At 42.3% G+C, this 16,893-nt stretch overlaps 1 protein-coding gene across 2 annotated transcripts; it reads left to right on the top strand.

The window, feature by feature from the left end:
* The first annotated feature begins 6,170 nt into the window (after positions 1–6,170).
* Positions 6,171–15,291, top strand: LOC109526239 (TNFAIP3-interacting protein 3). 2 transcript variants are annotated; one of them, XM_019887397.1, is made up of 7 exons: positions 6,171–6,405; positions 9,849–9,990; positions 11,342–11,485; positions 13,237–13,350; positions 13,422–13,580; positions 13,776–13,901; positions 14,541–15,291. In XM_019887397.1, exons 1-7 carry the CDS (start codon positions 6,287–6,289, stop codon positions 14,745–14,747), a joined length of 1,011 nt encoding a protein of 336 aa, XP_019742956.1. In that variant the 5' UTR covers positions 6,171–6,286; the 3' UTR covers positions 14,748–15,291. The 2 variants fall into 2 exon arrangements, with proteins under 2 accessions (XP_019742956.1, XP_019742957.1); XM_019887398.1 differs by having other exon boundaries at positions 6,172–6,405; positions 9,879–9,990; positions 14,541–15,289.
* The last annotated feature ends 1,602 nt before the right edge of the window (positions 15,292–16,893 follow it).

Genomic DNA, 16,893 nt, shown 5'->3' with positions numbered 1-16,893 from the left:
GGGGGCCAGATCTGGCCCGCTACATTATTTTATGTGGCCCGCAGAAAGCAAATCAATCATGTCAAGTACCATGACATGTGTTTGCTAAAGTCTGAACCAAAAGTTCAAATTGTCATATGTAATCCACAATAACCGTCATTATTCTTGACTTCTGATTTTAAAATTAGTTATCCATCAATTTGTTGTACGCTGTGTATGTAATATGTGGAGGGGATTAAACATTTCTATGGTTTCCCAAAGGAGAAGAGTGTACATTTGTGTTGTGATTGACCAAAACAGTATCAAACAGTGTGAATGGCTCACGGTAAACCCACATGCATTTTCTTAACTACTCAGAGATAATGTGATGATGGTTAAAACGCATCCACAGAATTCTGAGCGCTGTCGTGGCTGTTGTTGTTGCTGGACAACCATAATCAGCAGTTTTTTCAATATTTACACTTTACCAATCTTCATCTTCTTTCTTTTATTTCGTTCATTTTACAGTGTAGCACTCATACTCCTTTTTCAAAAGGTAAGGCTGCACCTCTGGGAGAGCCAAATAACTATTTATTCGAGATCCTTTTTACCAAAGGAACAAACAACAAAAACAAGTCCAATTCAGTCTCCCATCCTCCCTGCTTTTGCTTGCTGCTGCGATGCTCGACACGAGGCCAACTTGCTCCGCGCGACCAGCTAGCTATCATGGCTACGATAAACACGATTCTAACATGCCTCCTCTAAAAGTCAATCATCGTCGCTTACATGGTATCGAATGGTTTATGTGCGCGTTCTTACATCATGAGCATCACAGCTCACACGTATACTATATTGCAAAACACATAACAGTGTGTAACAGTAAGAGCAGAAGAGGTTTTTGTGAAATTCACCTTGTCATCCTTGGGGCAGACGCACGTAATTTATAACTCATCTCTATCTGTAATCGCTTTTTTAAAATGATGCCATGCAAAGGAATATTGAAGCAGTTTCATTGAGCTGGTCCCCAAAGGCTGAGTTGCTGGCGTGCATGTCATGAATCAATGTGTCGTTGAGGTTTGACAGAAATTGTCCAAGTCGGACATGGCGCCTCAGCTGACTTGTTTGAATAGAAGTTGTTCAGGATTTGCACAGATGCCCGACGTCAGCGTTCTGGAACTGCTTGTCGTCACCTTCAATCACTGACCCCGAATGAGCTGCTCAAACTAGCTGCTCCAAGGACCAAATATATGTGATTCAACTGTTACCAATGCAGATCGGCTGCAATTTGTCTCAGTGTCAAAGCATCAAACCCTGACTTACATGTCGTTCTAGCTGCTGCTGGATTTCAAGCAGATAAATGAACTCTCCGCCTTTCTGTAATACTCTTTCTTAATCTCCTCGGAAGCAGCAGCCCATTTGTCCTTGGCTGTGACGGAGTCTTGGGTCAATAAAGGCACTGCAGTGCTGTTGTGGGGCCGCCCAGCAAAGCCGCTGCTTGGCACAGCAATACTCTGACTGGCGTCCAAGAAAGATCCAAGAGACACGTGAACGGAATCACCCCAGCAGGTCCGTCTCAGCTTGTGGACAGCACTGATGCATATTGTTGCCTCCCCTGCTCCTGTCTCATGGTGGAGTATTGATACTTAAAGAAGACACGCCCTCTGCGGGAAGTCAAAAATAAAATACTTTTAATGGTTGAACTCAGTGTCAATTCAGGAAATGAGTAAGACAAAAAAAAATATTTAACTACAAATTGAACCTGAAAGTATTTTGAAATTCACGTATATCTATTCTGCGATTGGCTGGCGACCAGTTCAGGGTGTACCCCGCCTACTGCCCGATGACGGCGGAGATAGGCTCCAGAACGCCTGCAACCCTCATGAGGAGGTGGATTAGAAAATGGATGGATGCATGGATGGATGGATATCTATTTTGAGATGAGCATGATGAATAGTGCATAGTTAATGATGAATAAATGTCATCCATCCATTTTCACCCCTAGGGACAATTTAATGTGTTCCATTAACCTGCCATGCACATTTTTAGAATGTGGGAGGAAACAGGAGTACCCTGAGGCAACCCCCGCAAGCACGGGGAAAATATGCAAACTCCACACAAGAAGGCCGGAGCCCAGGTACGAACCCTTGACCTCTGCACTCTGAGGCAAACGTGCATCACCAGTCAACCACCGTGCCGCCATAACTGACGATGAGCGATACAGAAAAAGGATGGATGAATGTCTGTGCTTGTTCCAGAAGCACATCCTGCCTTGATGTCTCCTCATCATTCTGATTTTCTCCACATGCGTCTCACTGCCTCGTGTATAAATAATCTGCGTCTATCCTTGTCCTTCCCTTGTCAGATCGGCTTGTCTTCTGCCACATCTTGAATCGGCCATTGCTGGAGGCCTTGGTTTCCATGTTACCAAGAGTTTGTGCTTTTGTTTCTTGTGCTTCCTGAGTTTGTGACTTTGATGAACAACTAGTGTTGCTATTTTTTGTTCCCAGTTTTTACCAACTTTACTGAGATTTGAAGTTGTTACTTCACAATTTTGAGTTTCCTGCACTACAGTGTTTTTCTGTGTGTGTTTTTTTTAATCTTTCGAAATGAACTGTCGTTTATCAAATTGTTGAATTGAGCTTTTGAGTCCCTTTTTCATCCTTGTCAGTAAGGTCACTTCACTTTTCTCTGTCTGATTTTTTTTGACATACTTCCATTCTACAACGCATAGATCTTTACGCATTGAGACTTGTCACAAGTTTGACATGCGCAGTAGCTCCTCTTCAATGCATTAGATAGGACCAAGGTGGGGCGCAACTTTCCACAGCATTCCAAGCTAGCAGTCAATCCGTGACAGCTGGTGTGGTGTTGGCGCCCTTGTGGGAGGGTAATTGTAGATAAACAGCTATCAGGTTCAAATTTTGTAGTTGGGACGAGAGAAAAATGTGAGGAGGTACTTAGTAATTCAGTGAAGTAACTTAAGACAACACATTATGAGCGTAGAATTAGCAGGATCTCATTTGCAAGAGCGTGGCGTTAGACCAGTGGTTCTTAACCTTGTTGAAGGTACCGAACCCCACCAGTTCATATGCAGATCCACCGAAACCTTTGTGAAAAATAAAAATATGATTCGAGAAGTGTTCCTTCAGTTTTGCCGATGCGAGATGAGAGTCACTCACCTTGGCATGACAAATCATGCAGATAGGATGCTGAATCCCATCACGTTCCGTGATGCATGTGAATCCATGCTGTACATATTCGTCCTACTGCTTTCTTTTCTTTTTTCTTGACATAGAATGTGTTAAAACCTAAAAAAAAATAAAATCACATCACGTGCTATTACAACAGGCACACGCTGACTACTGAGCGAACTAAATTTCCCGCAGCACTGATTGGACAAGCAATGTAATGTGATCATCTGCAGCCAGGGCGTGTCATAACTAATTGACATCTTGAGTTGGGTGTGTCTTACCCTCCATGGCAGAGGCTCTGTCGAACCCCTGAGACCGATTCACCGAAGCCCTGGGGTTCGGTCGAACCCAGGTTAAGACCCACTGAGTTAGACTGAGAGAAACAAGACACACCCTTTGGCTAATGCTTTGTTCTGCTTAATTGCCTTCTTTTTCAAACGTTAGGATCTGATGATGGTTTTTTTTTTTTTTCATCAAGTCATATCATAGCACATCACCTCGGTACCTCCGGAGGTGTATTTCAAAAAAAGAGAGCGGTTAAAATTCATCAAATGTCTCCCTTTCTAACTTTAATAAGTGTTCTCATGCAGTTTGAGGATACAAAAATTCATTTGCCTGTACCCTTTATACCAGGGGTCCCCAACCGCCGGTCCGCGGACCGGTACCGGTCCGCAGGGCATTTGGTACCGGGCCGCACAGAAAGAACTTGCCTTATTTCTGTTTTATTTATTTCGGAACACGAAAGATGTTTTATTTTGAAAAATTACCGGATTCTCTTTTACATCCGTCTGTGTCACGCTTGACTCACGTCAAGCCACACTTCTCGGTCACGTGACCAATGACGCTTAAAAACAAAACACTAAAGCCCGCAAAATTTAGTAAAAATGCTGCTTGGAGATCACAAATGACAGCGGCCTTAAAAGTACGTTCGAAACAACTGGATCAAAGTTATGGCTGAATACTCTGAGATCGCCACAATAGCACTGTTGCTATTTCCGACATCCTACCTGTGTGAAGTGGGGAGTTTCTGCAGCAACGGCGACTAAAACAAAATTACGAAGTAGACTGGACATAAACCACACACTTGAGGTGTCATTGTCTCCTATTACCCCGAGATGGGACTGTCTGATTGCAGAAAATCAAGCTCGGGACTGTGGTGAGTCGTCATTTTCATGCACTTTGAATTTGCGTTGTATCGTATTTTGAAGGCATTAAACATTACCAGAGCGATAAGAGTGTTGCGACCAGATTAGACGCTCCTTGTGTTTATTATTATATTTCGAAAACACCACAGTTTTCATGCAGCTCATATCATATTATTTTGTTGTATTAATTCGCCACACCTTAAATGCCGGTCCCTGAAAATATTGTCTGACTTCAACCGGTCCGTGGGGCAAAAAAGGTTGGGGACCCCTGCTTTATACGACTGCAGCCAACAGTATTTGAAAAGAACCAACCCAAACCGCTAATTACACTTGATTCCTAGCTTACTCTCAAACTGCTTGGCTGATGATGTGGTTTACTGTTGTCTGTCGAGCCATCCGGAAATAAACAGCTACGTAGGGCTGTTACTGCTTTCTGCGGGTTGATGTTTACTCAACAGGTGGCCCTGTGTTTTACGCCGTCACTCGACGGTAGTTTCTCTCGGAAGTGACCGTGTAATGTGCTCAACCCCTGATGGCTGATCATATAGATAGAAACTCAGTGAGAAGAAAACAAAAGCAGTAGTATTCTAAGAGAAGGTACGCACATGGACATCCACCTTCTTTATCTATTGAAAATAGCTATGCAATGTCTTAGTTTATTTCTTCATCATCAAGTTAAGAGGAATTCCCTTTACTGTATAACTGTTTATCTCTACTCTAAATACGTTTGCAAATATTTCTGCACAGTCTTTTATTGGTTATGACTGATCACTTTGAAAGCAATTCATTTCATCATCATCATTTTCCTCTCGATTTGATGAACACCTGTCGCAATCAAAATCTCATAGAATATTCATTCTTTGTTGTTGTTATTATTTTTAGACCAGTACGTTAGCATGCAAGTTGCCTTGAATCTATTGGACTCTGTCACAGGCGAACAAAACACAAGTAAGGTTGGCAAATGAATTCAGCTTGGGCTGATAAGAGATAGCTCAGTGTGATGAGAGAAAACATCATTAAGAAAAATCTTTTAATTTGATCTGTTGTTCTTCGGATGAGCATGTGATTTTCTAATTAACCTGCTGCAGCGAGGACACTGGTGAATACAATCAGTGTGACCCTTTCATGATTTGTCATGAATATATGTATGACACCGTTATCATTTGTTACAGCCAGGTCCTGCATTGCCATGCAGCACAACAAACTCCCACCAGTCCTACGAGACAAGCTGAAGAAAAGTTATGCACCACCCATCCATCTATTTTCTAATCCGCTTCTCCTCACGAGGGGAGGGTCGCGTGCGTGCTGGACCTAGCTGTCTTTGGCCAGTAGGCGGGGTACACCCTGAACTGGCTGCCAGCCAGTCGCAAGGCACACGTAGACGAACAACCACTCGCGCTCACAAACACACCGAAGGACAATTTAGAGTGTTCCATCAACCCGGACAGGGATCTGGTAGTGTTTCTAACCTCTTGTCGTGGTGTAAATGGCAAAATCATTAAAAAAAAAAATTGTGACAGTAAAATCACAAAGACAGTGAATGGACTCACGCTAGGGCATGTGTACAGTAGTAAGTATTAATATGTACTGTACTGTATCTTGTTCAGTATGAGGTATTGTTGTTCCACCTCATTTGCCCTCTGGTGAGAGTCACGTCTATTCAGCTTCTTACTTCTTCTCCTCATACTAAACATTAAACATTCATTTGCTTGAGTTTCCCAGGTAAAATCTGAAAAAGTCCGCCATCACTTCACGCAATTTTCAAGATATTTTTCACAGTCAACCACAGCGGGTCCAAGCCAATACAGCGCAGCATTGTCAGAGCGTCATTTCCTCTTCTCAGACTTTCGTATCACATGGCCCCGACCCCAGCGACTTCCTCCTTTGTTACACAGCGATACTGGCACTTGCTATTTACTTCCCCCGTGAGGGGCTGCGAGTGAGAGCAGAAATCTCATTCTTCATTATTTGGGAATGCCTATTTGATCAGCTATGGATCAAGAGAAGCTGGTTCGCACGTCTTCATCTTCATCTTCATCAGCGGCAGATAAACACAAAGATTCAACCAGGACAAGTGAAATCGACCCCATAAAATCATCAGAAACATCATGGTGTGTATCGTTTATATTTCTATTCATGAGTAAAGTAGGACATGTCACCCTTTGCGGTTAAAAAGATATTGATGAAGCATTATGTGGAGTGATGTTGTCACCTGTCAATCAATTTTCATGCCCTCTTCATACCTGTTAGCTTTATTTCTATGACGGACACCAATAATTTATTCATTTTGGAGAAACCATGACCTTGTTCATCATCATTTCAGACGCGAATATATTTAAGTAATGAGCACCCATGAAGAGGAGGAACAAAGAAGTGACCAAGGAGTTTCCAATGAGGTCATCACAAGTGACATTATCGAACTTTCCCCGCCACATACAGTAATCTCATGTCGAGTCATCCACTTGAGGTCGCATGTTTTCCTTTCAAAATTATAATCTCATGGTGGTGACGCAAATGATGACAATATGAAGCCAGGTGTCCCGAGATAGCGGCCGGCTCGACAGATTTGTTATCACCTTCTTTATCATAGAACTTGAAAGGGTTATTAACATATTGCTAGTCATGCAGTGGCATTTTGGTGCCCTTCCAAGACAGCTTAGGAAGGGAAACTTTGTAAAAATAGGTTACAGTGTTTATCAGCTGTCAGAAAGGCAAAAGTAGGAAGGATCAAGATCAGCATGCACTGCACAGCATGCCGTCCCAGAAGGAATGCTGTGACAGCTGTCGGCCAGTCAGTTTGGTTAACAGTTACTCTTCTACTTATGGCCTAGTGCTGGATATAACATTAATTAAATAATAATTAGACTTGTGTTAAGTGAGAGATGATTTTTGATTTTTCCACAAATATACAGCAAAAACAGCTCATCCAGTGGTTGTCACAACCACTGTCTTTCTTAGGTTCAAAACCAAACCGAATAATGTTTTAGGATCCCAGAATTGCAGTCTCAGACAAACTGCGACAACAAAAAGATTGATTTACAGAAAAGCGCGCTGAGAAAGTACAAACAGAAATTGCTGGTCACAAGAAGCCATGAAAAACAAGGCATGAACAAAAAGCCCTTGCAAAAGGCGAGGTAAAGTAACACAGAGAATTGCCTGAATAACACCAATACTGACAAGACGAGGAACTAAGAGAGCAAAATGACTATGAACGAGATAGAGAGGTCTAGAAAACAACACTTGAGCATAAACAGCAAGCAAGGTCAACAATCCGACAAGTGACTAGGCAGCTTGGCAGTCTTGAAAAACATGGCAAGGCTTGATTGGTAAACACAGAACACGTGCACCTGCTGGAGGGAAACACCCTTCACTCCAGCTGGGGCTGAAAATAAAACAAACAGACAAGACATGACAGTCTTCAGCTACCATTGACTGTACTCTGTCTGTCTACCATTGTATGCACTCACACCAAGAAAATGTCCTTGTCTGACGTCGTCATCCTCTCACTTAATGAAACAGGAACTGTCCACCCACTCACAATCAAGGCACGAGAGAATTTCTGTCTGACGAGAATATATGGATTTTTGATTGCAGAAAGTTTCTATCACCTTTTTACTGAAATTATGACGTCTTGAGATAAGTCCATCTCACACTTGTAAGGGTGGTGGTTTGAATACGGGAACTGGCCTTCCTGTGTGGGTTTTGTCCCACATTCCAAAAACATAAATAATGTATTACCAAAATTTCCTGTCAATAATAGACATTTTTTTTGCCCCCTCCCATGCCCATGAAAGATCTAAGATCAAGGGAGAGGATTGTACGAGGGTCCAGTGGGGGAAAAAAAAAAATCACCTTGTATATACACAGGATATTCAGAAGTTTGGCAATAGGAGTTGTTAAAAAAAAGGAATACTTTTGTTTCAACATGATATTTAATGTCAAATATTTCAAAAAAAATCATGGGGTAGCCTCGCCTGTGGCTCTAAAGGGAAGATGCAGTATATAAAATGAATGCATGAAAGTGTTTTAAACTTGCCAATGCAATTTTTGCATTCATGCAAAATTAATGCCCATTGACATTATTTTCAAAGCCTCAAATGAAACTATGAACTATAAAACATTTTCCAGAGGTCCGCACCTTGTAAAATGGCAATCAAATCAGAGCAGGATTTAAAAGTAAGATTATCGAAATATCTGCTGAGCAAGAAAAAGTGATGATCAAGATGGATAGAGTGTAGGCTTTTTGGTCTAAGCTTGTTAAAAATCTTGATAATTAATCTTTAATATGCTCCCTATTGAGTCGATAACTTTAAGCTGTCAATTTAGAGACTGATACACTGGTGTACGGTAACTTAATTCAGTTCTCTTTAACAACCTAATTGAACAACTTGGCTTTTCAAAGAACTCCAGCTTGCCTTAAGAAGAACTCACACACCAGTGCAGTGCACATAGAGTAAGTGGATGAAAGCAAGCCTTTCTGCGGGGGAGTCTGGCCTTAAGGGAGATGAGGGTGCAGTTCGACTTTCTCTTCGGGAGTCCTGCAGCACGCATGTGTGGCGACGCCGTGGGCGCTACATGCAAAGCTGTGTGTATTCTTCCAGGACATTTGTCGTCTCCGTTCTCTCCCTGCAGGCTACTCCCCCAAGATGAGACCTCACAACACCGCCACTGAGCAAGCTGCTATGACTAATTAATGCCTTTTTTGCTTTGCTCTCATCCAAAATACTTGAATAGTTCTTATTGGTTTCCAGTCTAATGATGGTCAACATTTGCTGACTATCTTGAGTGCCGATTGTGACGACACATACGTACAGTATGTGCGTGTGTGTCTGCGTGGGTGAACATAATGGCTTGGGTTTTATTCTCCGAAAGTGCACTCACTCTATGTGAGTGGGTGTTAAAAGTACCCTGAGGTTCTTTTGTGCATATGGGTTTGCTTTTATTAATGGAAATCCTCTGCTAGTGCTTTCCACCAAGTAACAAGACGTACAAATACTTTATTACAGCACTGAAGTAGATTTTCCAGGTATCTGTACTTTATTTGAGGATTTATTTATTTTTTGCTGATTCTCTCTCTCTCTCTCTCTCTCTCTCTCTCTCTCTCTCTCTCTCTCTCTCACTCTCTCTCTCGCTCTCTGGATATATATATATATATATACACACACACACACACACACACACACACGGGATTATGCTTCTATTCAATGATTTGATTCAATATGGAATGGCTCAGTTGGAGAGGGCATGATGCAATGAGTATCTTGTCATTTTCCATAAATTTGAATTAATTTGTCAGTCAGTGCTGAAAATCTTGCAATTTTTTCAGTAAAAGATGAATCGATACGAATCTTGATCGATTTTTAAGTGCAACGATTCAATTCGGTTCAGTTCGGTGTAAATCACATCTTTTAAACCAAAACTGATTTTCCAATTTAAATTGATTTTGTTACATCGCCATACATCTATTAAACACAGGATGTGCTTACTTTTGCCGCCAGCTCTGCTTTTTGTCTTACTTTGTGGCAGTGGTGACATGTACTTTATGTGTCTACAGGTTGGACAGTGTGCATTTGTTGTCTTACAGGTCACCATCTATGGAGCAGCAGGTCACTGACAGTATGAGCATCACCTCGGCCGACCAGGAGAAGCTGCTCCTCCTTAACAAGAACACGGAGCTTCGCAGAGTCAACAAAGAGGTACGACTTCACTGTTGCTGCTGCTGTGCTCTCGTATGTTTTGCTGATGTTGGAAAGGACACAACTGCTTATCAAAATCAGAGGATATGGGCGTTGTGTGAAATATTGCTGCTGAGATGTCGAAATGACTGTTTTTTTCCCCCGACAAATCATATGACCTTGCGCTACTTCCCGATTTTAAAGAAAAGAGGAAAAACGAGTCAGTTTTTTGGATGCAGCTATTATTTATTTCCATTTGATATGAACTCGCCCTCTGATGAATATGCCTGCAACATTGCGATAGAGATACACATGTGATGGTGGAGTGGAGTGTGTTTTTATCCACAGCCAGAGAACTACAACACAGTCCTTTCTCTTACTGTCTTTCGTCAATTAAAAGAGGCACAAAAGCAAAACAATTGTGTGCTAAATCCTTCAGTAGCGGACTGAAGTATGTGACAAACTACACTATTCCAAAAGCAACACTGATTTCTATAAATTCCTCAATGACCCTTTCAGGGACGGCGGCTACGACAGTGGACAGGTTATCATGTTATCAGGTTACAGCAGGGGTGCTCATTACGTCGTCCGCGATCGACCAGTAGATCGCGGACTGGTCCCATGTCGATCGTGAGGGGTGTAGAGGAGAAAAAAACAAACAACCATTTGTGTGTCTCTGTGCATGTTCGTAATATATTTTTTATGTTAATGTACACTGCAACCTAATCATCCTATCAGTCTCATTTTCACAAAAAGTATTAAAAAAAATATTATAAAGCAGATACATCTTTAACTTATGGTGGCGCGTGACCTGCGTCACCGGAAGTTGTTAGCGCTCAGCAGCTGCAATTGCAGCCTGTGATCAGAGCTGTTGCGCAATATCTTTTATCGTTATCACTATTCTATTCAGAGTTTGTTTCGTGTACAATTCACCGAGGGCACGGGCAAAGAATAGAAATCTGGAGGGCCGAGGGAAGCGCTTTAAAATGGTACATGTGAGCTACAATGGTTAACCGGCTGCAAAGGTGCGTCGCATGGCTCCGTGTCAGGCTTTTGCTCATCATGGTGTGCGTGTGCGTGCGCGGTAACGGGTTGATGGCGGGAGGTTGGTTGATCGAAAAGTCGATCTTTAGTCCAAAAAGTTTGGGCACCCCTGGTTTACAGGGTGCATGAAATGCTTAAATTGAGTCATTACTTTGTACTGAATGTAAAATATATTGCAAAAAAAAAAAGAAAAGACAGGTGTAAGCTTCTTTCAAGCGTCATAACAAGTTGGCTGTGGTGGCTTGATTTGCCCCAATACGAAATCCAACAGCGTGGCAATGATGATATTGATTTTAATGACAGTGGTGATGAAATGTTTGTGTTGCAGTTAATGAAACTGAATGAGGAGTGGGACCAGATGTATCACAATACAACCCTGGGGTTGCAGCAGCAGCTGGAACGTTTGGAGCTGGAAAACGCCACCCTCAAAGAGCTGAACGGCAAACTGCTGTTGAGAGTCGAGAACCAACAGGTAAACATATACAGCAATATGGAAATGATGCATCAAAAATCCCCGATGTCTCAGGGTGAGCTGGAGCCGATTCTTGCTGACTTTGGACTGATTGCCTGTCAGTCATTTGGTACAGATTGACAAATAACTATTTACACTCACAATGACACCTGCAGTCACATAAAGTGCTCATTTCAATGCAAGTTGAGAACATTTACTGCTGCCCTCAAGATTTTTCCAAGGTTACTAACTTACTCTTACTTTGATGGAAGGTCAATTCATTTGAACGTGAATACGGAGAGAACATTGCAACTTGCAAGACGTTCGTTGCTGGGCATACAAATGCGACCATAACACACTCCGAGTTGATTTCTACCCAACTTAACGCCTCCCCCAAAACAGAGATCTTAGAACAAACAAGATGTCCTTCTTCTTGATGTTGACAACCACTCACTTCAACACGAACACGGGAAAAAAATATTTAACCATAGTTTGTTTTGATTTTGTTTTGACATTTTTTAAATTTGTTTGGTTTTTAGAGCAGGTTTATCACTTGTTATCATATCAGTATTATTTTTTTCAAAAATGCATTGTTTTAGTTTAGTTTTGATGATTTAGTCTTGTTTTTTTTTCTTAAATATGTGTATGAAGTATTTGTTGAATGCAAGAAAAAGGTGTCAGCCTTTTTCGAATAAGTAAATTACACTTCCCAAATGACTGTTCGCCCTTACTTCTGGATGGCCGCACTGAAATAGATGAACTGAATATCAACAGCGAAAGGTCATGTATGGAATTAATTGAAAAACATGAGAACAAGGGACATTTTTTAATTAGAAGAATAAGAATTATAGTTAGTTTTATGAACATAAAATGTTTGTTATTATTTAAAAAGAAACACTATTGTTTTTACTTCATTTTGTTAACAAAAATCCATCCATCCATCCATTTTTCGATCCGCTTTATCCTCACATGGGTCGTGAAGGGTGCCGGAGCCTATCCCAGCCGTCTTCGGGCAGTAGGCGAGGGACACCCTGAACCGGTTGCCAGCCAATTGCAGGGCACACACAGAGACGAACAACCATCCACGCTCACACTCACACCAAGGGACAATCTAGAGTGTTCAATCAGCCTACCATGCTTGTTTTTGGAATGTGGGAGGAAAACTGAGTACCCGGAGAAAACCCACACAAGCCTGGGGAGAACATGCAAACTCCACACTGGAATACCAGAGCCGCGATTGAACCCACAACCTCTGCACTGTGAGGTCGACACGCAAACCACCAGACCACCGGGCCGCTTATTCACAAATAATTTTTTTCAATATTAGTTTTCACCTTACTGAGGGGTGAGCTAGAATTGTCCATATTGGTGTGAATGTGACTGAGACTGCTTGTTTTTGTATGTGCCCTGCGCTTTGCTTGCAACCATTCGAGTGTGTATCCTGACTCTTGCCCAAACTGGTTTAGGCTCCAACCCACCCTTAACCCTAATTAGCATACGGGCTATAGAAAACTCATAGATGGAGGTACAATGGTATTTTATGAAATAATGGAAAAAGTAACATTAGTGTGCCAGACTCTTCTGTATAACATCTCGAGACAAAAGTCACTCTCAAATATTGGAGAAAGTCTTCCCATTATTGCAAGGGACCAATTCCATGTTAACTGCTATGGGTGTAGATGCGCCATCGCACATGACTGAGATGTTGGAAAAAAGCATTTCACCTAACTGAGATTGTGACTGACTACTAAGGTTTGTCTCTGTACGTGCAGAGTGCAAAGGACTATTACGAGCAGGCACTCATGCTGGAGCTGAAGAAGAATCAAGAATTACAAGAATATGTGAGGCTACTGGAGCACCGAAGGAACCAGCTGCCTGTCCAAAAGGTATCTTCACCTCTCCGTTGTGTCTGGTGACAATCTGTGAGCCCTGATGCAAGAATTATTTCTCTCATCAGGACAAGGTCCAGACAACGGTCCCCGACTTCTCCCCCACATCATGTGCTGCCCCATCATCTTCTAGTCTGGATGTGATACAGCAGGCCAAACGTCTGAACTTTCACTCTCATCAAGAGGTGCTGGATCTAAAAGACCAGCTCGAAGCACTGAAGTGTCAGGTGGGCTTTTCATTTCAACCCAGAATCCTAATGCTTTAAACTGACTGTTGCTATGGAGAAACAGCATTAAATGAGATGGACAAAAGCACCACCAAGTGGTTACTAGGCTCTGTTCTTACATTTGCTCCAGAGTACAGGAGGCTATCGGTTGTTTTGCTCTTGACCCAGCACCATGATGACATCTTGTGTCCGCAGACCGAGATCTATGAAGCAGAATATCAGACAGAGCACAACAAACACAAACACACACTGCAGGACAACCAGAGGTTGAGAAAGAAGAGGGAGGAGATGCGCCAGCAGGTGGACCTACTGCAAGAGCAGGTAGTGTTCAAATTGAAGGGCACACTCATTTTTGCGAGGCTTGTTCAAGGAAAAGCACAGTTTTCTTGCTTACTCCATAAGTGAGGGTTTTACTACTGATTAAGTTCTTCACACAGATGACCCAAAAATCGTGATTCCTCATAAAAATTAGCAGAGGCAGCAAGAGATGATTACAATTGCTCAGATTCTTCCTGCTGGTCACACGTGGCCTCTTGTTGCTATGCAGAATTTGTGGCGTACACTCAGAGAGCAGAAAGTCAAACAGACACTGCTCTGAAAAGAGAATTGGATTTATTCACAGCACTCAAAGTAGAATGCCAATTTTATTCATGCTAGATACTTTTTTTTTGGCCATTGATTCACTGCTCTGAATTTAATTAAAAATAATTAGGGAGAGAGAAAATGGAAGAAAAATAGTAAGAAACCAATAGCGCGCGCGCGCGCGCGCGTGTGTGTGTGTGTGTGTGTGTGTGTGTGTGTGTGTGTGTGTGTGTGTGTGTGTGTGTGTGTGTGTGTGTGTGTGTGCGCGAGCGAGTGCGTGCGTGTGTGTGCACGTGCGTGTATGAGTGCGTGTGTGAGTGCTTGTGCGGAGTTGATGATCTCCCAACCTTTTTCATGCATTTTGATCATTGGTCACAGCTCAAAATATACGAAGATGACTTTCGACGGGAGCGATCGGATAAGCAGATGCTGCAGCGACTGCTGCTGAAAAAAACTGCCCCCAACAAGGACCCATTGCTGGTGCATCGCTGCAATAATGAATCGCAGCCACCAGGAGTCGACAAGTGGACAAGGGCTGCAGCCAGAACGAATCACCATCCACTCTGTCCCAAGAACCAAAATTGAGGCCAAGACTGCACAAGGAGGAAAGCATGCACTCAAAGATTCAAAACATATTCATTTTGTCTCAGAAAGTCCTGATAAAATACTGAACATCGTGATTTTATAACACAGGATCAAAGCAACCTTGTATGGGATATGTATACGAACTGTTATTGAAGTTCGAGGAAGCACACACACACACACACACACACACGCACACACACACACACACACACACACACACACACACACACACACACACACAGAGAGAGAGTTGCTTATTTACACCATTAGAAAGTAATGGTGGAGGCCCCACGCATGCTACTTTGACCATCCGCCGCTGACTTTTTAAACAATTTTTTAACCTTGACAACATAAATGTATTTGATGGAGAAAAGCTTTTTTCTGTTGACAGTCAATTTTTTTGTAGGTCACTCCAGTTAAGGACCATGTAGCATCATCGACATCAAGGTTTACCAAAATAGGGTCTGACCCCTATTTTGGTATTTTGAGTAAAATGCAGTAGGCGGGGGACCCCCTGAACCGGTTGCCAGCCAATTGCAGGGCACACAGAGACGAACAACCATCCGCGCTCACACTCACAACGAGGGAGAATTTAACATATTCCATTAATCTGCTTTGGATGTTTTTGGAATGTGGGAGGAAACTGGAGTACCCGGAAAAAAACCCATGCAGGCATGGGGAGAACATGCAAACTCCGCACAAGAAGGCCTCTGAGCCGGAATCGAACCCTGCACCACTGCACTGTGAGGCAGACATGCTAACCAATCCCCCACCTTGCCATCTATTTATACTTGATGTTATGTTTTTGTTTAGGTTACATTTGGTTTTGTTCCCTCATGTGCCCTTTTGGTCGCCACCTGTCCTTGTCATCCGGGTCCCTTTTGTTTAACCAATCAGCTCCCTCAACCCTTTGTGTCTTGTTTGTCCAGATGTTTCTCGTTGTCACTTTGCTTGTATTTAGCTCCATGGGCTCTGTCAGTCTTTGTTGGAGCATTGTGTGTGTTTGTGTGCTCCTGTCATGTTTTGTTCCTGTCATTGTTTTTTTGTTTTTTTTTTTGTTTTGTTTTTCCTACGTACTTTGGTTTCCTGTGATTTTCAGGACTTTGTTTGAGTATCTGAATTTTCTCCACTGTACCCTGCAAGTGTTTTTTTTTTTTAAATACATTTTGTTCAGTCCACCCTGCTATTCCTGCCTGCCGCCTTTTTGGGGTCCTCCACCTACCATCACCCAAAACGTGACAGATGTAGGCCTAAAGTATTCATGACTGTGATGATATTTTTTTGAATATAATGCCTTTTTTTAATGTTAATGTCATAAAAATACGTTATGAGTACTCGTAAGTTGGGGTCCTGGGAATCCACCACATTTTTCAAGCATTCTAATTCACTATAAATTATGAACATGAACAATGCATGTATGGAGAACGTGTAAGAATCACTTTGGATTTGGATTTATAAATCTTTCTGTTAGGGTTTGGGTGTGACCCCAAGAGCACGACAACAGGCAGGTATTGTTGAAGCCAACACTTGGCGTAGTTTATTCGAAGAGTCTTCGCAAAGTCACTCAGGGGGAAGCACGAGGAGTCCACAAGGAATTGTCCACACAAGGAACAAGCAGCTGTAGGAAATGGCAACAAAGTCCACTGGCGTGGTGACGGCACGAACTTGCACTGAGGAATGGTCTGTGAGTCAATATGTACCAGTCCAAACGAGCAGATAGGCAACAGGTGGGTGATGAGCTGACGAGTCTCAGGTGTGAGGTGCAGAGCACCGTGGCTGAGGAGGCTGCCTGGCTGGCCCCTCCCTAACACTTTCTTTTTCATTAATATTTAATAGCTTATCTGTTGCTACTTTAATTTTCAACTCAAATGATAAAGCATTCACCCAAAAATGCAAAACGTGTTCTTGGTACTGTAAATCGACACACAAGGTTGCCATCATGCCTGCCAACATTTCCCAAAGAAGACATCAACTTATCAGTTTTCATCGTAGCATATAAGGATGTGATGATGTCTAAAGCTAGCTGGAGAGAATTAGATGAGATCACCTTTATTCGTACCACAACGTGGAAATTTGCAGTTCGAGGAATGCGTATCAAACAAATTATTCACTGAGTTCAAATGTTGTAAAATAAGGACACCAGATA

The sequence above is a fragment of the Hippocampus comes genome, unplaced genomic scaffold (assembly GCF_001891065.2).
Source record: "Hippocampus comes isolate QL1 unplaced genomic scaffold, H_comes_QL1_v1.1 scaffold202, whole genome shotgun sequence".
NCBI classification, from domain to species: Eukaryota; Metazoa; Chordata; class Actinopteri; order Syngnathiformes; family Syngnathidae; genus Hippocampus; species Hippocampus comes.
This window is presented reverse-complemented; position numbering and strand designations above follow the sequence as displayed.

What these genes read in the sequence shown, in the direction of transcription:
- LOC109526239 (XM_019887397.1), top strand. Translation starts at nt 6,287, where the DNA reads ATGGATCAAGAGAAGCTGGTTCGCACGTCTTCATCTTCATCTTCATCA. An exon ending in TTCGCAGAGTCAACAAAGAG is followed by an intron (nt 9,991 to 11,341) that starts GTACGACTTCAC and finishes TTTGTGTTGCAG; the next exon opens with TTAATGAAACTGAATGAGGA. An exon ending in TGAGAGTCGAGAACCAACAG is followed by an intron (nt 11,486 to 13,236) that starts GTAAACATATAC and finishes CTGTACGTGCAG; the next exon opens with AGTGCAAAGGACTATTACGA.